The sequence below is a fragment of the Heloderma suspectum genome, chromosome 2, assembly GCF_057233095.1.
Source record: "Heloderma suspectum isolate Gila_16-S chromosome 2, 16-S_ref, whole genome shotgun sequence".
NCBI lineage: Eukaryota > Metazoa > Chordata > Lepidosauria > Squamata > Helodermatidae > Heloderma > Heloderma suspectum.
In genome coordinates this window covers 361945242-361962304 of record NC_139459.1, presented here as the reverse complement: position 1 = coordinate 361962304, position 17063 = coordinate 361945242, and the positions used below count along the sequence as shown (strand labels likewise).

At 49.1% G+C, this 17063-nt stretch overlaps 2 protein-coding genes across 2 annotated transcripts; both read right to left on the bottom strand.

The window, feature by feature from the left end:
- Positions 1-249: 249 nt before the first annotated feature.
- On the bottom strand, positions 250-10978 carry LOC146355660 (zinc finger BED domain-containing protein 4-like). Its single transcript, XM_084829958.1, has 3 exons — positions 10914-10978; positions 4031-4170; positions 250-2787 (listed from the first exon to the last, which is right to left on the bottom strand). The coding sequence occupies exons 1-3, from the start codon at positions 10976-10978 to the stop codon at positions 644-646; spliced, it is 2349 nt and encodes a 782-aa protein (XP_084686084.1). The 3' UTR covers positions 250-643.
- On the bottom strand, positions 8721-16551 carry LOC146355659 (uncharacterized). Its single transcript, XM_084832591.1, has 3 exons — positions 16367-16551; positions 15330-15745; positions 8721-11796 (listed from the first exon to the last, which is right to left on the bottom strand). Exons 2-3 carry the CDS (start codon positions 15739-15741, stop codon positions 11018-11020), a joined length of 1191 nt encoding a protein of 396 aa, XP_084688717.1. The 5' UTR covers positions 15742-15745; positions 16367-16551; the 3' UTR covers positions 8721-11017.
- Between the last annotated feature and the right edge of the window lie 512 nt (positions 16552-17063).

The window sequence follows — 17063 nt, the reverse complement described above, 5'->3', positions numbered from 1 at the left end:
TGCTCTGACTTGGACACCTTAATTTGAGCAGGGGGTTGGACTCGATGGCTTTGTAGGCCCCTTCCAACCCCATGATTCTGTGGCTCTACGATTCTATGAAGTATGCTTTGTTTTACGTGTAGGTGCATATCACATACATGTAAACTGGATGCATACCAGAGGGATCTTTTCACATAGAGCTCTCAGTCCTTAGGAAAACCCAAAAGCTGAGGGAGTCCAGGGAGAGACCACAACAAGGTCTTTGAAAGCAATTCCGTGATTTATGAAAGAATTTTAAATGAATTAAAAGCATACATCAACATCAAGAGAAATAGAACTATACATACATTTGGGGAATCAGAATCATACTAACATTCAGAGGGGTAAAGATACACATATACAGTCGATAGCGGAGTACATCCGCATACAGAACTCTGTGTGTGTGTGTGTGTGTGTGTGTGTGTGTAGTAGGGATGTACGCTGTTGCACAGTCCGCCACACACAGTCGGGTAGCGCAACTGGATTCTGCATGTGAGGTATTATTAAGCTCCGCCACATATCGCCAGTGCTTTGGGCTCTGCCCAGGCCAGACAGGGACTGCAGGTTTGGACAAAGTTCTGAGGGACACCTCAGTGTGACCACTCAGAAGTTGTATCATTCTGCCTCATTGTCCCTCAGAACTCTGGCTCACACTAGCAGCAGTGTCATCATCCCAGGGGTCCTCCTCGTCACTTGATGACTGCTCTACTCTGCTGCTGACAGCTGGGGGGAGGTGCTCCTTGGGAATCCATCCCCTGTTGGAGCATATGAAGGTGAGGGTGGAGACATGTTGTGGCGTGAGTCTGCTTCGGTGGGCGGTGACAATGTTGCCTGTGGTGGAGAAAAGCCTTTCAGAGGCCACACTCGAGGGAGGGCATTTGAACTGTGGTTCAAGAAATGCAGCAGCAACGTATTTCATGTCCCCCCTGATTGAAGTGATGTGTTTGTTGGTGCCCAGCTCCTGCAGAAGGAATTCTGCAAGCCTAACTGCAGGATTGGGGAATAATTCCCTGCCTCCAGCACTGGTGCGCTCACAAATCTCAGTATGGCGTTTTCTCAGCACCCCCTCTATGATCCTTAGCACAGGTAGCACTTGGCCCAGTGTGGTATAGTCTGCACTCAGTACCGCTGTGCATTCATCGAAAATTTTTAAAATGTCCACCAGGTCTTGCATCCAGAGCCACTGATGTGGTGTGACAAAAAATTTGGAGTGGTGTTGCTTCTCAGTGATGTAGTCATTTATAGCTGGTCTCTGCTCACAGAGTCTCTGAAGCATATGCAATGTGCTGTTCCAGCGTGTGGACACATCCAAAATGAATTTGTGTTCTGGAAGGCCATGGCTACGTTGGATGGTGCCGATTGCCTCCATTGCTGAGCAGGACTGCCGGAAGTGGGTGCAAATGGATCGGGCCACCTTAAGTAGCTTGCCAATTTTTGGGGAGGCGTTGCTCAATCCAGAACGCACCACAAGGTTCAAGCAGTGTGCAACGCACGGAACGTGGTTTAGCCATGCAATGCTGGCTGCTTTTAGGTAGTTTGAGGCATTGTCTGTTGCTTCACAGCCCACTGTAAGATTTAAGGGGGCCAACCAGGACTGAACAACACCACTGCTGCTGCTGCTGACGTTTTCCGCTGTGTGTGTCCCTGAGAGCATTGTGAGGGACAATGTCGCTGTTCTACGAGTCAGTCGGCTGCTCTCACTGATGGATACCCAGTGCGCGGTGACACACAGATAAGACTTTGTTTGGTTACTTGTCCATGTGTCACTCATTAAATGTACACTTCCTCCAACTGCACATTTCAAATCCTGTTGGATCACCCGTCTGATTGCAGAAGCCAGGGCTGGAATGGCTACGCCACTAATGTAGTGACGAGAGGGGACATCCCACCGAGGGCAGATGCTCTTAAGTAAGGTCAAAAAGTCTTCATCTTCCACCAGGGAGAAGGGAAGCATACGTGCTGCAATGGCCACTGTCAGGAGGTGATTCCACTGTCGTGCCTGGGCGCTGTCAGAGGGTAATTTCTGTGTCAGCGTGAGGCATTTCTCCAGTGAGACCTGCCTCTTAGCAAAGCTGCCTTCTGTGCCCTTCCCACCCAGACCACTTTGCGTGAGGTCTTTGGAAGATGAGGCAAAGGCGGTACTGTTCTTTTTGGATGGTTGTGGCTTCCCGTCGCTATCTTTGGGCACAAGAAGCGGATGATGCACCTCCATGTGTCGCCTCATGGCAGACGTGCCCACTCGTGGACAGCCCCCTTCTTTTCCTAGCCGCACACGGCTTCGACAAATATCGCACATCACGACATAGCGGTCGTTCTCTGCATATTTGAAGAAGCGCCACACATAGGAGCTCACCCTGCCACCACCATTTCCTCTTTGGGGAATGGGGCCTTCGGTTCCAGATGAGGTGGCAGCTGGAGCTGCATGTTCCCACTCATCTGTGGATGGTGTTGTGGATGGTGTTGTTGATGGTGCTGACCAGTGCTTGGCAGGGGACGTTTGTTCCTGAGGTTTGGGATTGGTCCCGCAGAACGCAGAAGGCTGGAAGTGGAGAACAGAGTCAGACCCAGTCTCAGCAGGGGCATCATCGATATAGAAGAGCTCCTCATCATCTTCGCTGTCCGGATCACTGATGTCGTTAAGTCCTCCGGCATTTTTTTCAAAATCACCTGAGCCGCCGCCCACGAGGTGATCATCAGCAGGCAGCTGTGGACCTGGTTCACCTGTCCCACTTCCGCTGTCGGATGCAGGGAGGACGGTTGTGGGCGTCTCTGTAAAGATTCAAAATACATAGAAGCAGAGTTTCATGAGAAATGCGACTTTTTCACATGAGTAATAGCCAAGCAAATAAAACTGTGTTGTTGTAGCAATCTATGAAACATAGCTTGGAGGACTCGCAATCAATCCACATGACACAAGGTGCAGTTGTAAGCTACTCCTGCCCTACCGAGCACTGAGAAAACACATTAGGTGCAAAAAAAAGGTACTGTACAGACTGGGAAACTCAACGAGAGTTATCTAAACGTGTCCTCACTGGTGAAAACATGAAAAGCATGGGGGAGGAGATATCTGGCTCCCTTGCAAGGTCCACTCCTTTCATCAGCTCTATTATACCATTGTGTGGGACTCATCCCCCACAGGGCTGGCCCAACGCGTTTTGCTTCCTGAGGCAAAGGGTAAAATGGCACCCCTCCATCCTACATAGGGCGATAGCTGAATCTCTTACTTGAACAGTGACAATGGGAAAGCCTCTTCCACCACACCAGAGGACAACAAGCTGGCTGAGGAGCTGCAAGGCTCCCTAACAATAGGGCTGGTCCTGACCTGAGCACATACTTGGCGAATCCCACTGCCTTTTTCCAGGGTGCATTTGTGGTCCCCCAGGAGCAGTGCCTGATTAGTCAGGCCCTCTTTTTGTAGTAGCCATATCGGGGGTCAGACTAAAGGGACTAAATAAGTCTCTGACTCGGATTTCTGCAACATTTTAAAAACCATCCTCAGAAATGTAATTGCTTAATCAATTCACATCGCAGCTCTAGTTAAAAGAGATCAAGCCCAGACAAGACAGCAAACTATGATGAATGGCTTTGGAAACAAGCGAGCACAAAACACTGAAGTGTTTTCCCACCGAAAAGGTTTGAAAATACGTTTGAGAAAGTATTGCAGTTCTTTTAAAGACTTGGAGTTTTCTTTCGTACTGGAGCACCATGTAACATTTAAATAATATGAAATATGTTCACAGCAATGAATATGGATGAATGTAAAACAGTCGTGTATGTTTTGTTGTGTTGAAGAAGAAGATCCCTTCCCCAAATGCTCCCCTCCAAAGGTTTTGGACTTCAAATCCCATCAGGCCAAGCCGGCATGACCAATGGTCAATAATGCTGGGAGTTGTAGCCCAAAACATCTGGAAGGCTGCAGGTTGCAGAAGGCTAATGTAGGGACTATTCAAATATTCAAAGACATTTGTTTGTATCCAGATATTCACAAGCACCTGTGGTGACAGAGTCTTACCAGATTCATCCTTTGGAATGAGGTAGATATCTTGACTTTCATCCCGCCGCTGCAGAGTCTCCTTGGGGACATTTTCATCCGCTTTGGGTTTGGAGACACTGCCCTTCCGCTCACCATCCAAGGACTTTCTTCCTCTTCCTCTGGAGTTGTGGCCGGTTGTGCCTGTGTCACTTTCTGTAGCGGAAATTGGTGGTGTGCGCTGCTTATGGGTGCGGGGTGGGCTGGGGCTGGGGCCGCTGTCGCTGCTGGTCACACCTTGGGCTTCCTCCACTTCCATCTCATTATTAAAATACCGCTGAAATGCAACCTCAGCGGTGTATGTTCTTGCCGGGCGTCCATGCCTCTTTTGAGTGCCGGATTGACCACGGGTTCCTCTTTTCTCCATGTTTATGTCTCTGGGCAGAAGGAGACATAAATGCATGTGGCAAAGCTGAAATCATGTGAACAGCCTAATCGCAGATATAGTACAGTGTAGAAGTAGTTACCCTCCAATCCAGCCATTCAGTGCTAACTAAACAGGGGCATATTGTACAGCAGACTAGGCTGAAAAGCCCAGGATGGAGGATGTGGCCCATCCATGCCCAGGAGAATGGGGGATGGATGGAGGCCTTCCAGCTCCCCCCTCCCCAGAAAGAAATACATAGGCAGGCAGGCACATGGGTGAATCCTGGGAAGCCCAGGAGGATGGGGGATGGATGGAGGCCTTCCAGCTCCCCCCTCCCCCTCCCCCCTCCCCAGAAAGAAATACATAGGCAGGCAGGCACATGGGTGAATCCTGGGAAGCCCAGGAGGATGGGGGATGGATGGAGGCCTTCCAGCTCCCCCCTCCCCAGAAAGAAATACATAGGCAGGCAGGCACATGGGTGAATCCTGGGAAGCCCAGGAGGATGGGGGATGGATGGAGGCCTTCCAGCTCCCCCCTCCCCCTCCCCCCTCCCCAGAAAGAAATACATAGGCAGGCAGGCACATGGGTGAATCCTGGGAAGCCCAGGAGGATGGGGGATGGATGGAGGCCTTCCAGCTCCCCCCTCCCCAGAAAGAAATACATAGGCAGGCAGGCACATGGGTGAATCCTGGGAAGCCCAGGAGGATGGGGGATGGATGGAGGCCTTCCAGCTCCCCCCTCGCCCTTCCCCCTCCCCAGAAAGAAATACATAGGCAGGTAGGCACATGGGTGAATCCTGGGAAGCCCAGGAGGATGGGGGCTGGATGGAGGCCTTCCAGCTCCCCCCTCCCCAGAAAGAAATACATAGGCAGGCAGGCACATGGGTGAATCCTGGGAAGCCCAGGAGGATGGGGGATGGATGGAGGCCTTCCAGCTCCCCCTTCCCCAGAAAGAAATACATAGGCAGGCAGGCACATGGGTGAATCCTGGGAAGCCCAGGAGGAGGGGGGATGGAGTCCTTGCAGGATGCCTTCCCCCCCAGTTCCCCCTGCTCCTCCATCTCACCCCAAAATCACTAAGCATAAGGGCACATTCAGGTAAAGTAAACATACCTTCACTGTAATAAAGAAAAAAGAAAAAAGGTTGAACTGCAGTGCCGTAGAACGCAGGGATGCAGGGAAAGAAAGTTGCAGCAGCTGGGACGGAGCAGCAGCAGCGCCTGTTCTAGTCTGTCTCTGGACTCTGGAGTCTAGCTTGGAGCAAGTGAGGCTGCTGCACGACCTCTGTCCTATGTGAACTAAAGGCAGGAATCCAGGGAATAAATGGTCGATGAGTTCCCTCCCCTCAATTATCTTCCTGGTGGGGTGGGGGGGTGGCCTGGAGGGATCTCGCTCAGGTGACCTCACCTGACCTGAACCTGACCTCACACATACAATAAAAGTATAAAACAAAAGATGAGGCTATGCAGCTCAGGGCAGGCAGGCTACGTGCACTTCGCGACCCCGTCCCTCCCAGCAAAAGAAAGCCGCGTCGTAGCAGGGAAGGAAACTGAATGTTTATTAAATAGTTTCGTGAAATCCCTTTCGCCATCTTTCGTCCTAATTTGTGAAGTTGCCTTCGTAAATACCTTCGTAAAACTTTCGGCAGATTAAAAAAAAAAAAAAGGGTCGCGTGAGCTCACGTTTGGGTAGACCTGGGCGCCTCGTCTCGGGGAAGGGTTCGGCGAACTGAAAGTGACTGTTTTCGAGCCCATTTCACTTTCGAGAGAATTTCTCTGACATCCCTAGATAGGCTACGTAAAGATTTATGTAGCCTATCACAGCTAGATTTTTCAGTCAGCCGTGATAGGCTACGTAAATCCTTATGTAGCCTATCACGGCTGAGCTGACTTTGAGGGGGAAAAAGAAGCGTGTACACAAATGGTGGAGACCATGAGGAGACCAAGGCCCTCCTCAGCAACATTAAGCGCAGCGAGGCGGTGGCAGTGCTGTTTGGCAGCTCCTCCTGCCGCAATGAATTTTATTGGGCCCAGAGAAAGAGGAGGATGGAGCGAGCGGGCCACCACTCAGAAAGTTGAGCCCAGTCAGAAAGCCCCAGCCTACCTCAGTTTTGTTGTTGTCAGCGTTAAATGGAGAGGAAGAAGAGCCGCCTTGGGTTCCTTGTGCTAGGAAAAAAGGTGGCATTTATGCAATGCATCAATAGAATAAACAGATACCATGGCATTGCAAATGTAGAAATGGGGTGACTAGAAGTGCAATCCTGTGCATGTTTACAGAAGTCCAGCAGTCCCCATCACACCAAAACTGTCAGTACTGTATAATCTGCCTCCCTAATTATCCCCTCATCACTAGACCTTGTGGTGGGAAGACAGAATCAGTGGTCCTTATGGTAGTGGGGATGGTGATAGACAGATCAGCGACTGTGGTTTTGTTCACTCACCACATATATAAAGGCATTCATTCTGTTACTGTGACATCCCACAGCTGTGCATCGTGCCTTGCTGGTGGAGGAGGCACTGAGGGCCGCGGAGAGGGAGAGGACAGAGGAGGAGGAGGAAGAGGAGGAGGAGGAGGAGGAGGAAGAGGAAGAGCCAGCAGCAAGAGGAGCAGCATCTGTGGAGGAAGGCCACCCTTCTTCCACAGATGAAGCCCCTCCTCTTGTGATCCTGATGCGTCTGATGAGAGACGTCCAGATGCTCAGGAGGACCTGTAAGTAGTACTACAGAATGGCACCTGAGCTAACAACTCTGCCTGCAAGGTGCATATTACCATTGTGCTTTATTCTTCTCTTTCTTTCTACACACAGGTGACGACCTTCAAAGAAGGATGGAGGCCCTGGAGCAGGAAAGGCATCCTCCTACTATGAGCTGAGGCCTGCAGCCACAGCCAGCCAGCCCAACGTTGCAATTGTTTCTGTGTTTTGTTTTGATCTGTTCTGTTTGTATATAAAGTTCTTTCTAAAAAAAAGGTAACAATTCCTTGGTTCAAGTCCACAGATGTAATTTTTTAAATCTAGATCATTGTACACAATGATCTCTGTGTTTGCTTACTGTTAACCGCAACAAGAATGCCTCCCCAGAATCCTGGCCAAACAAGAACAGCTGTTGTAAGCTTCCCTCATAGGGAGATGGGCTAGGGATGACGGAGAATTTCTCCCCGAATCTTCGGGAGGCCGAGCGCCGATGCATTTGGCCTCCTGAAGTTGGTGCGAAATTCTCCGCCGGCCCCCCGCCCCCCCCGGGACAGGACTTACCTTCGGCGAATGTCCCTCTCGGCGGTGGGTCCCGGTGGCGGTTCGGCGGTGTTTCGTTGTGGGCGGGGGTGGCGGCCGGTCTCCTGACCAGCTGCCACCTCCGCCATTGCAAAAAAAAAAAAACTAAAGTAAAAACAAAACCACACACACCTGTGATAGGCTATGTAATGATTTACGTAGCGTATCATGGCTGGATTTCCAAAGTCAGCCATGATAGGCTACGTAGCCTATCACTGGTGACTTTGAAAAAAAAAAGCGCACACGCAAATGACAGCGGCCCATGGGCGCCGCCATTTGCATTCCTTATTTTGGCACATCTAGTCTACGTAAAGATTTACGTAGACTACGGCGAAAATAAGGGAACAATATTTGCATTGCCCTTATTTTCGCCGTAGTCCACGTAAATCTTTACGTAGACTAGACATGCCAAAATAAGGAACGCAAATGGCGGCGTCCCATGGGCGACGCCATTTGCGTACGTGCTTTTTCCACCCCTCCCAAAGTCACCCGTGATAGGCTATGTGACGATTTACGTAGCCTATCATGGGGTCTTTTTTTTTTTTTACTTTTTGTTTTGCGGCTGGGGAGACGGGGTGCTTCTCCCTGGCCTGAATTTCAGCCGGGCGAGGCGGGACGCCTCCCCCCCCTCGCCTGAACTTTGGGGGGAGAAGCGAAGTGCCTCCCCCCCACCGCGAAGCCAAGCTGCGAAAAGGTAAGTGATTTTCGTACATCCCTAGAGATGGCCAGTCCGCATCCCTGATTTTATGAATGAATGCATTCAAGACGAGGCTGGACAGCCATCTGCCAGGGATGCTCTGACTTGGATACCTGCATTGAGCAGGTGGTTGGACCCGATGGCTTTGTAGGCCCCTTCCAACCCTATGATTCTTTGGCTCTACGATTCTATGAAGTATGCTTTGTTTTATGTGGAGGTGCATATCACATACATGTAAACTGGACGCATACCAGAGGGATCTTTTCACATAGAACTCTCGGTGCTTAGGAAAACCCAAAAGCTGAGGGAGTCCAGGAAGAGAACTCAACAAGGTCTTTGAAAGCAATTCCTTGATTTATGAAAGAATTTTAAATGAATTAAAAGCACACATCAACATCAAGAGAATTAGAACTATACATACATTTGGGGAATCAGAATCATACTAACATTCAGAGGGGTAAAAGACACACATATACAGTCAATAGCAAAGTACACTGGGATGCATAGAGAACTCTGTGTGTGTGTGTGTGTGTGTGTGTGTGTGTGTTTGTAGTAGGGATGTATGCTGTTGCATAGTCCGCCACACACAGTCGGGCAGCGCAACTGGACTCTGCATGTGAGGTATTATAAAGCTCCGCCACATATCGCCAGTGCTTTGGGCTCTGCCCAGGCCAGACAGGGACTGCTTGTTTGGACAAAGTTCTGAGGGACACCTCAGTGTGACCACACTCATAAATTATATCATTCTGCCTCATTGTCCCTCAGAACTCTGGCTCACATTAGCAGCAGTGTCATCATCCCAGGGGTCCTCCTCGTCACTTGATGACTGCTCCACTCTGCTGACAGCTGATGGTGGGGGGGGGGAGGTGCTCCTTGGGAATCCATCCCCTGTTGGAGCGTATGAAGGCGAGTGTGGAGACATGTTGTGGTGTGAGTCTGCTTCGGTGGGTGGTGACAATGTTGCCAGTGGTGGAGAAAAGCCTTTCAGAGGCCACACTCGAGGGAGGGCAAGATAGATGCCAAATGGCAACTTTGCTCAGATGTGGCCAAACGCCACGTTTTGTATCCCAGTATAGGAGAGGATCACTCTCTGGGCTGATCTGTGTTCCCGAGAAACTCTCTCTGGAATAAGCTTCCAGTTCCTGGATAGCCACATCATAGGCTGATCCTTTCCTGGCTGCTTTGGCACATTCCCCCTGCCTGCTCCCACTTACACCAGCTCCACTGCCATTGAGGAGTACAAGCTGAACTTGAGCCAAGATGCCCCTGTGTCTGACTCTGTTTGTTGTGTTGCTGGTGCAGCTGCTGTGGCGTCATCATCGCCCCTCCTGCTGGTGATGGTGCTACTGCTGCAGATATTATCTTCAGGGGTGGTAGTAGTCCTACTAGCCTCGCTCTTCCCCAGCTCCTTCTCATCCAGCCCATCTCTTTGGCAGCACTCCATGACTTTCTCAGTCAAATATTTTTTTAAACTTTGGAAGTCAGGGTTGTCGTTTGGAGGCACCGCACTTGTTGAGCTATCCCTGAACCGTGGTTCAAGAAATGCAGCAGCAACGTATTTCATGTCCCCCCTGATTGAAGTGATGTGTTTGTTGGTGCCCAGCTCCTGCAGAAGGAATTCTGCAAGCCTAACTGCAGGATTGGGGAATAGACTGCCTCCAGCACTGGTGCGCTCACAAATCTCAGTATGGCGTTTTCTCAGCACCCCCTCTATGATCCTCAGCACAGGAAGCACTTGGCCCAGTGTGGCATAGTCTGCACTAAGTACTGCTGTGCATTCATCGAAAATTTTTAAAATGTCCACCAGGTCTTGCATCCAGAGCCACTGATGTGGTGTGACAAAAAATTTGGGGTGGTGTTGTTTCTCAGTGATGTAGTCATTTATAGCTGATCTCTGCTCACAGAGTCTCTGAAGCATATGCAATGTGCTGTTCCAGCATGTGCACACATCCAAAATGAATTTGTGTTCTGGAAGGCCACGGCTACGTTGGACGGTGCCGATTGCCTCCATTGCTGAGCAGGACTGCCTGAAGTGGGTGCAAATGGATCGGGCCACCTTAAGTAGCTTGCCTATTTTAGGAGAGGTGTTACTCAATCCAGAATACACCACAAGGTTCAAACAGTGCACAACACAGTGAACGTGGTTTAGCCATGCAATGCTGGCTGTTTTTAGGTAGTTTGAGGCATTGTCTGTTGCTACACAGCCCACTGTTAGATTTAAGGGGGCCAATCAGGACTGAACAACACCACTGCTGCTGCTGCTGATGTTTTCCGCTGTGTGTGTCCCTGAGAGCATTGTGAGGGACAATGTCGCTGTTCTACGAGTCAGTCGGCTGCTCGCACTGATGGATACCCAGTGCACGGTGACACACAGATAAGACTTTGTTTGGTTACTTGTCCATGTGTCACTCGTTAAATGTACACTTCCTCCAACTGCACATTTCAAATCCTGTTGGATCACCCGTCTGATTGCAGAAGCCAGGGCTGGAATGGCTACGCCACTAATGTAGTGATGAGAGGGGACATCCCACCGAGGGCACATGCTCTTAATGAAGCGCAAAACGTCTTCATCTTCCACCAGGGAGAAGGGAAGCATACATGCTGCAATGACCACTGTCAGGTTGTGGATCCATCTTCATGCCTGGATGCTGTCAGTGGGGAATTTCTGTGTCAGCGCGAGGCATTCCTCCAGTGACGCCTGCCTCTTAGCGAAGCTGCCTTCTGTGCCCTTCTCACCCAGACCACTTTGCATGAAGTCTTTGGAAGATGAGGCAAAGAAGGCGGTATTGTTCTTTTTGGATGGTTGTGGCTTCCCGTTGCTATCTTTGGGCACAAGAAGTGGATGATGCACCTCCATGTGTCGCCTCATGGCAGACGTGCCCACTTGTGGACAGCCCCCTTCTTTTCCTAGCTGCACACGGCTTCGACAAATATCGCAAATCATGACATAGCGGTCGTTCTCTGCGTATTTGAAGAAGTGCCACACATAGGAGCTCACCCTGCCACCACCATTTCTTCTTTGGGGAATGGGGGTTTCGGTTCCAGATGAGGTGGCATCGGGAGCTGCACGTTTCCGCTCATCTGTGGATGGTATTGTTGTTGGTGTTGTTGATGGCGCTGACCAGTGCTTGGCAGGGGACGTTTGTTCCTGAGGTTTGGGATTGCTCCCACAGAACCCAGAAGGCTGGAAGTGGAGAACAGAGTCAGACCCAGTCTCAGCAGGGACATCATCGATATAGAAGAGCTCCTCATCATCTTCGCTGTCCGGATCACTGATGACGCTAAGTCCTCTGGGCTTTTTTTCAAAATCACATGAGCCGCCGCCCATGAGGTGATTATCAGCAGGCAGCTGTGGACCTGGTTCACCTGTCCCACTTCCGCTGTCTGATGCAGGGAGGACGGTTGTGGGCATCTCTGTAAAGATTCAAAATACATAGAAGCAGAGTTTCATGAGAAATGCAACTTTTACACATGAGTAATAGCCAAGAGAATAAAGCTGTGTAGTTGTAGAAATCTATGAAACATAGCTTGGAGGAATTGCAATCAATCAACATGACACAAGGTGCAGATGTAAGCTACTCCTGCACTAGCGAGCACTGAGAAAACACATTAGGTGCAAAAAAAAGGTACTGTACAGACTGGGAAACTCAACGAGAGTTATCTAAACGTGTTCTCACTGGTGAAAGTCTGAAAAGCATGGGAGAGGAGATATCTGGCTCCCTTGTAAGGTCCACTCCTTTCATCAGCTCTATTATGCCATTGTGTGGGACTCATCAACTACAGGGCTGGCCCAAAGCGTTTTGCTTCCAGAGGCAAAGGGTAAAATGGCACCCCTCCATCCTACATAGAGCGATAGCTGAATCTTACTTGAACAGTGACAATGAGCCTCTTCCACCACACCAGAGGACAACAAACTGGCTGAGGAGCTGCAAGGCTCCCTAACGATAGGGCTGGTCCTGACCTGAGCACATACTTGGCGAATCCCACTGCCTTTTTCCAGGGTGCATTTGTGGTCCCCCGGGAGCAGTGCCTGATTAGTCAGGCCCTCTTTTTGTAGTAGCCATATCGGGGGTCAGACTAAATAGCCTCATGCTTCATGTTCTTGCTGAGCCCTTTCTCTTTTGAATATATGTTTGTAAGCTGACTAGATGCAGGAATTTCATTTCTTGTCAATACAACTGAGGCCAGAATGGGATATCATGTTCTCTGGTGTTCTCTGCTGTTCTCTGCTTATCATGTCCTATAACCCATGTCCTGGGCTATAAACAATTGTGTTTAAAGAGGACATACTGAATACTGCAAAACCACATAGGAGCATTTTCCTATGTGTCACAATGTCTATAAAAACAATAGAGTTGCCGATGCAAAAATGGTGACCTAGAACTCTTTGCGTGTGTGGGTATGCCCGTCCCTTGATTTTGAGGGGCCCTGAGCTTTCAGCCAGAGGAGCAGTATGATTGCTGGATCTGCTCCATCATGCCTTACCATGCAAGAAGTGTTTTCCATTCATTGTGTTAAATTTCAAAGAGACAAGGCTGGTGCATAGAGCGGAGGGTTTTATATAGGAAGTTTAAAACATGATCTGCAATACAGGCAGATCAGCAAAAGAGAGAAAAAGCAAGAGAGGGAGAGAGAGATTTCTCTCTCCCAACAAACAAGTGGGGCTAGAGCGCCTCACCCAGTATCAACCCTGCTGTTAGAAGCCATGAGGGCAGAAATGAAGAAGTCAGTTAATATGACTAAAGTGTCTGAAGTGCTGCAAGGTGCCACCGAAGCCCCCAGAGCGTACTTGGAGCATCTTTTAAATGCCTATCGCCAGTATACCCCCCTCGACCCAGAGGGGTCGAAGACGTGGAAGAGGAAAAGAAGAAGACCCGGCGGAGGCGGAGGATTCTTGAGAAAGAACCAGTGTGCCCAGTGCAGACAAGATGGACATTAGTGGCATGAATGCCCAAATAAAATGGATCAAATACACAAAGGAGAGAACCAAAGAGGCCAGAACGGGCGAAAGAAGATACAGCTTGGTTAGCAACCAAACTGGCAAAAGCAGGGGTCTATAAAAATGTATAAAGAAGCCCCCTTCATTAAAAAAGGGTAAAGCCAAAAGTCTTAAATAAGACAGACCGGGCCCCCTTAATCTCGGCCCCGTGAAGCCCCTGGTCACTGCCACTGTGAGGGGCCATGACATTGACTTCATGATTGACACTGGAGCAGCATCAAGAGCAAGCGAACGTTAGCCTTAAACAAGAAGTCCAAACACTGGGCAAAGTTCTTCAAGCCCAGCATCGCTTTGTCTTAGAAAACAGGCCCCCAATTCCCATCACAGAAGTTCATCCTTGCCAACCGGGAGATGAAGTATGGGTTAAAGAATGGAAAAATGACCCTTTAACTCCCAGGTGGAGAGGATCCAAAATTGTGATACTTTCCACCCCCACAGCTCTGAAAGTAGCTGGAGTTAAACCCTGGATACATTGGACACAAGTCAAGAAAGCAAAGGGGGGAGTAGACTGTAGCTAAAAATCCCTTAAAAATCATTCTGAAAAAGCAGTAAGAAGACTCAGGCTAGACCTTACTGTGGGCACACCGGGAGACTGTCCACCCTGCGTACGGTCAGACCTGCAACTGGAGAGAATTGAAGAAGGGGACTAGACCCTACTGCAGCTAGCCAGGTGAATAGCTGCCCGGCGTTTGGTCAGATCCCAAAGAAAACCAAACATGCATTTTGTAGTGTTAGTACTGTTGCATTGTGTTTCCTTAATAACATGTACTTAAGGGGGGTCTGCCCCTAGAGAGGAAAATCTGTGCCAGCAATTCACTGATAATTACTGGCTTCATCTAGCTAACATCACTGGAGTAAAGCATTTTTGTTTGCCAAGAGATATACCTGCAAACAGGTTTTTTATCTTTTCCTCCTCCATCATTTAAGCTGTGAAGTACACCAGACGCTTTGTTGTTTTAATTGGACTAATAATAGTAATGCTGTAGATGTTCAGATCAATAATCTGCATAATATAGTGGCTGACATAACAATGGGACAAAACAATTGGCTAAATTAGTTAACCTCCTGGCTCCCAAATTTCAGCTGGCTCAAGGCATTGTTCATCCTAATTCTACCAGTGTTGTTCATAAAAATACTGTTATGCCTTTGCATTCTTTGTCTTATGCGCTGTTTAACCAATCTGTTTTATGTCTCAGCTAATAAAACTGCTGCCCTCCATGCTCTAATAGCCCAACAGAAGGTTAAGTAATATGTCTGTTATAAAACGTTTTGTATTGTGCTTCGCAGAGTATTACGAGCATTCGCTTATCAGAAATGCTATAATTGTAATAAAATTATGCATTTAAGGGGGGAATGTAGTAGCCATATCGGCGGTCAGACTAAAGAGACTAAATAAGTCTCTGACTCAGATTTCTGCAACATTTTAAAAACCATCCTCAGAAATGTAATTGCTTAATCAATTCACATTGCAGCTCTAGTTAAAAGAGATCAAGGCCAAACAAGACAGCAAACTATGATGAATGGCTTTGGAAACAAAGCAAGCACAAAACACTGAAGTGTTTTCCCACCAAAAAGGTGTATTGTTTGAGAAAGTATTGCAGTTCTTTTAAAGACTTGGGGTTTTCTTTTCTTTAGTACTGGAGCACCATGTAACATTTAAATAATATGAAATATGTTCACAGCAATGAATGAATGTAAAACAGTTGTGTATGTTTTGTTGTGTTGAAGAAGAAGATCCCTTCCACAAATGCTCCCCTCCAAAGGTTTTGGCCTTCAACTCCCATCAGGCCCAGCTGGCATGACCAATGGTAAATAATGCTGGGAGCTGTAGCCCAAAACATCTGGAAGGCTGCAGGTTGCAGAAGGCTAATGTAGGGACTATTCAAATATTCGAAGATATTTATTTGTATCCAGATATTTACAAGCATCTGTGATGACAGAGTCTTACCAGATTCATCCTTTGGAATGAGGTAGATATCTTGACTTTCATTCCACCACTGTAGAGTCTCCTTGGGAACATTTTCATCCACTTTGGGTTTGGAGACACTGCCCTTCCACTCACCATCCAAGAACTTTCTTCCTCTGGAGTTGTGGCCGTCTGTGCCTGTGCCACTTTCTGTAGCGGAAATTGGTGGTGTGCGCTGCTTACGGGTGCGGGGTGGACTGGGGCTGGGGCCGCTGTCACTGCTGGTCACACCTTGGGCTTCCTCCACTTCCATCTCATTATTAAAATACCGCTGAAATGCAACCTCAGCGGTGTATGTTCTCGCCGGGGATCCACGCCTCTTTTGAGTGCTGGATTGACCAGCACGATTGAACCAGCTGGATTGACCATGGGTTCCTCTTTTCTCCATGTTCATGTCTCTGGGCAGAAGGAGACATAAATGCATGTGGCAAAGCTGAAATCATGTGAACAGCCTACAATCGCAGATATAGTACAGTGTAGAAGTAGTTACCCACCAATCCAGCCATTCAATGCTAACTAAATAGGGGCATATTGTACAGCAGACTAGGCTGAAAAGCCCAGGATGGAGGATGTGGTCCATCCGTGCCCAGGAGGATGGGGGATGGAATCCTTGCCTTGCAGACTAGCAATAGCAATGGCTGCTGGAGCATGCCTCCCCCCCCCTCCCAGGCCAGTCCCCCCCTCCCCCCACCCCACCCCACTCAGAAATACATAGGCAGGCACATGGATTAATCCTGGATAGCCCAGGAGGATGGGGGATGGAGTCCTTGCCTTGCAGACTAGCAATAGCAATGGCTGCTGGAGCATGGTTTTCCCCCCTCCCAGGCCAGTCCCCCCTCCCCCCACCCCAACCCAACCACTCAGAAATACATAGGCAGGCACATGGATTAATCCTGGAAAGCCCAGGAGGATGGGGGATGGAGTCCTTGCAGGATGCCTTCCCACCCAGTTCCCCCTGCTCCTCCATCTCACCCCAAAATCACTAAGCATAGGGGCACATTCAGGTAAAGTAAACATACCTTCACTGTAATAAAGGTTGAACTGCAGTGCCATAGAACATGGGGATGCAGAGAAACACACTCCTTGCAGCAGCTGGGACGGACACTCTGTCTGCAGCAGCGGCACCTGTTCTAGTCTGTCTGGACTCTGGACTCTGGCCTGGAGCAAGTGAGGCTGCTGGACATACACGACCGCTGTCCTATGTGAACTGAAGGCGGGAATCCACAGGATAAATGGTCGATGAGTTCCCTCCCCTCAATGACGTTATCTTCCTGGTGGGGTGGGGGGGTGGCCTGGAGGGATCTCGCTCACCTGACCTCACCTGACCTGAACCTGACCTCCCACAGACAATAAAACAAAAGATGAGGCTACGTGCAGGTCGTGACTCAGTCTCAGGGCAGGCAGGCTACGTGCACTTCGTGACCCTGTCCCTCCCAGCGAAAGAAAGCCACGTCGTAGCAGGAAACTGCATGTTTATTAAATAGTTTTGTAAAATCCCTTTCGCCATCTTTCGTCCAAATTTGAGAAGTTTCCTTCATGAATACCTTCGTAAAATTTTCGGCAGAGAGAAAAAAAAAAAGTACCACGTGAGCTCCGGTTCAGGGAGACGGGGCTTCCTGTCCCAGGGGAAGGTTCGGCGGGCCAAATGTGTTTGATTTCGGGCCCATTTCACTTTTGAGAGAATTTCTCGGACATCCCTAATTTCCAGTGGTATCT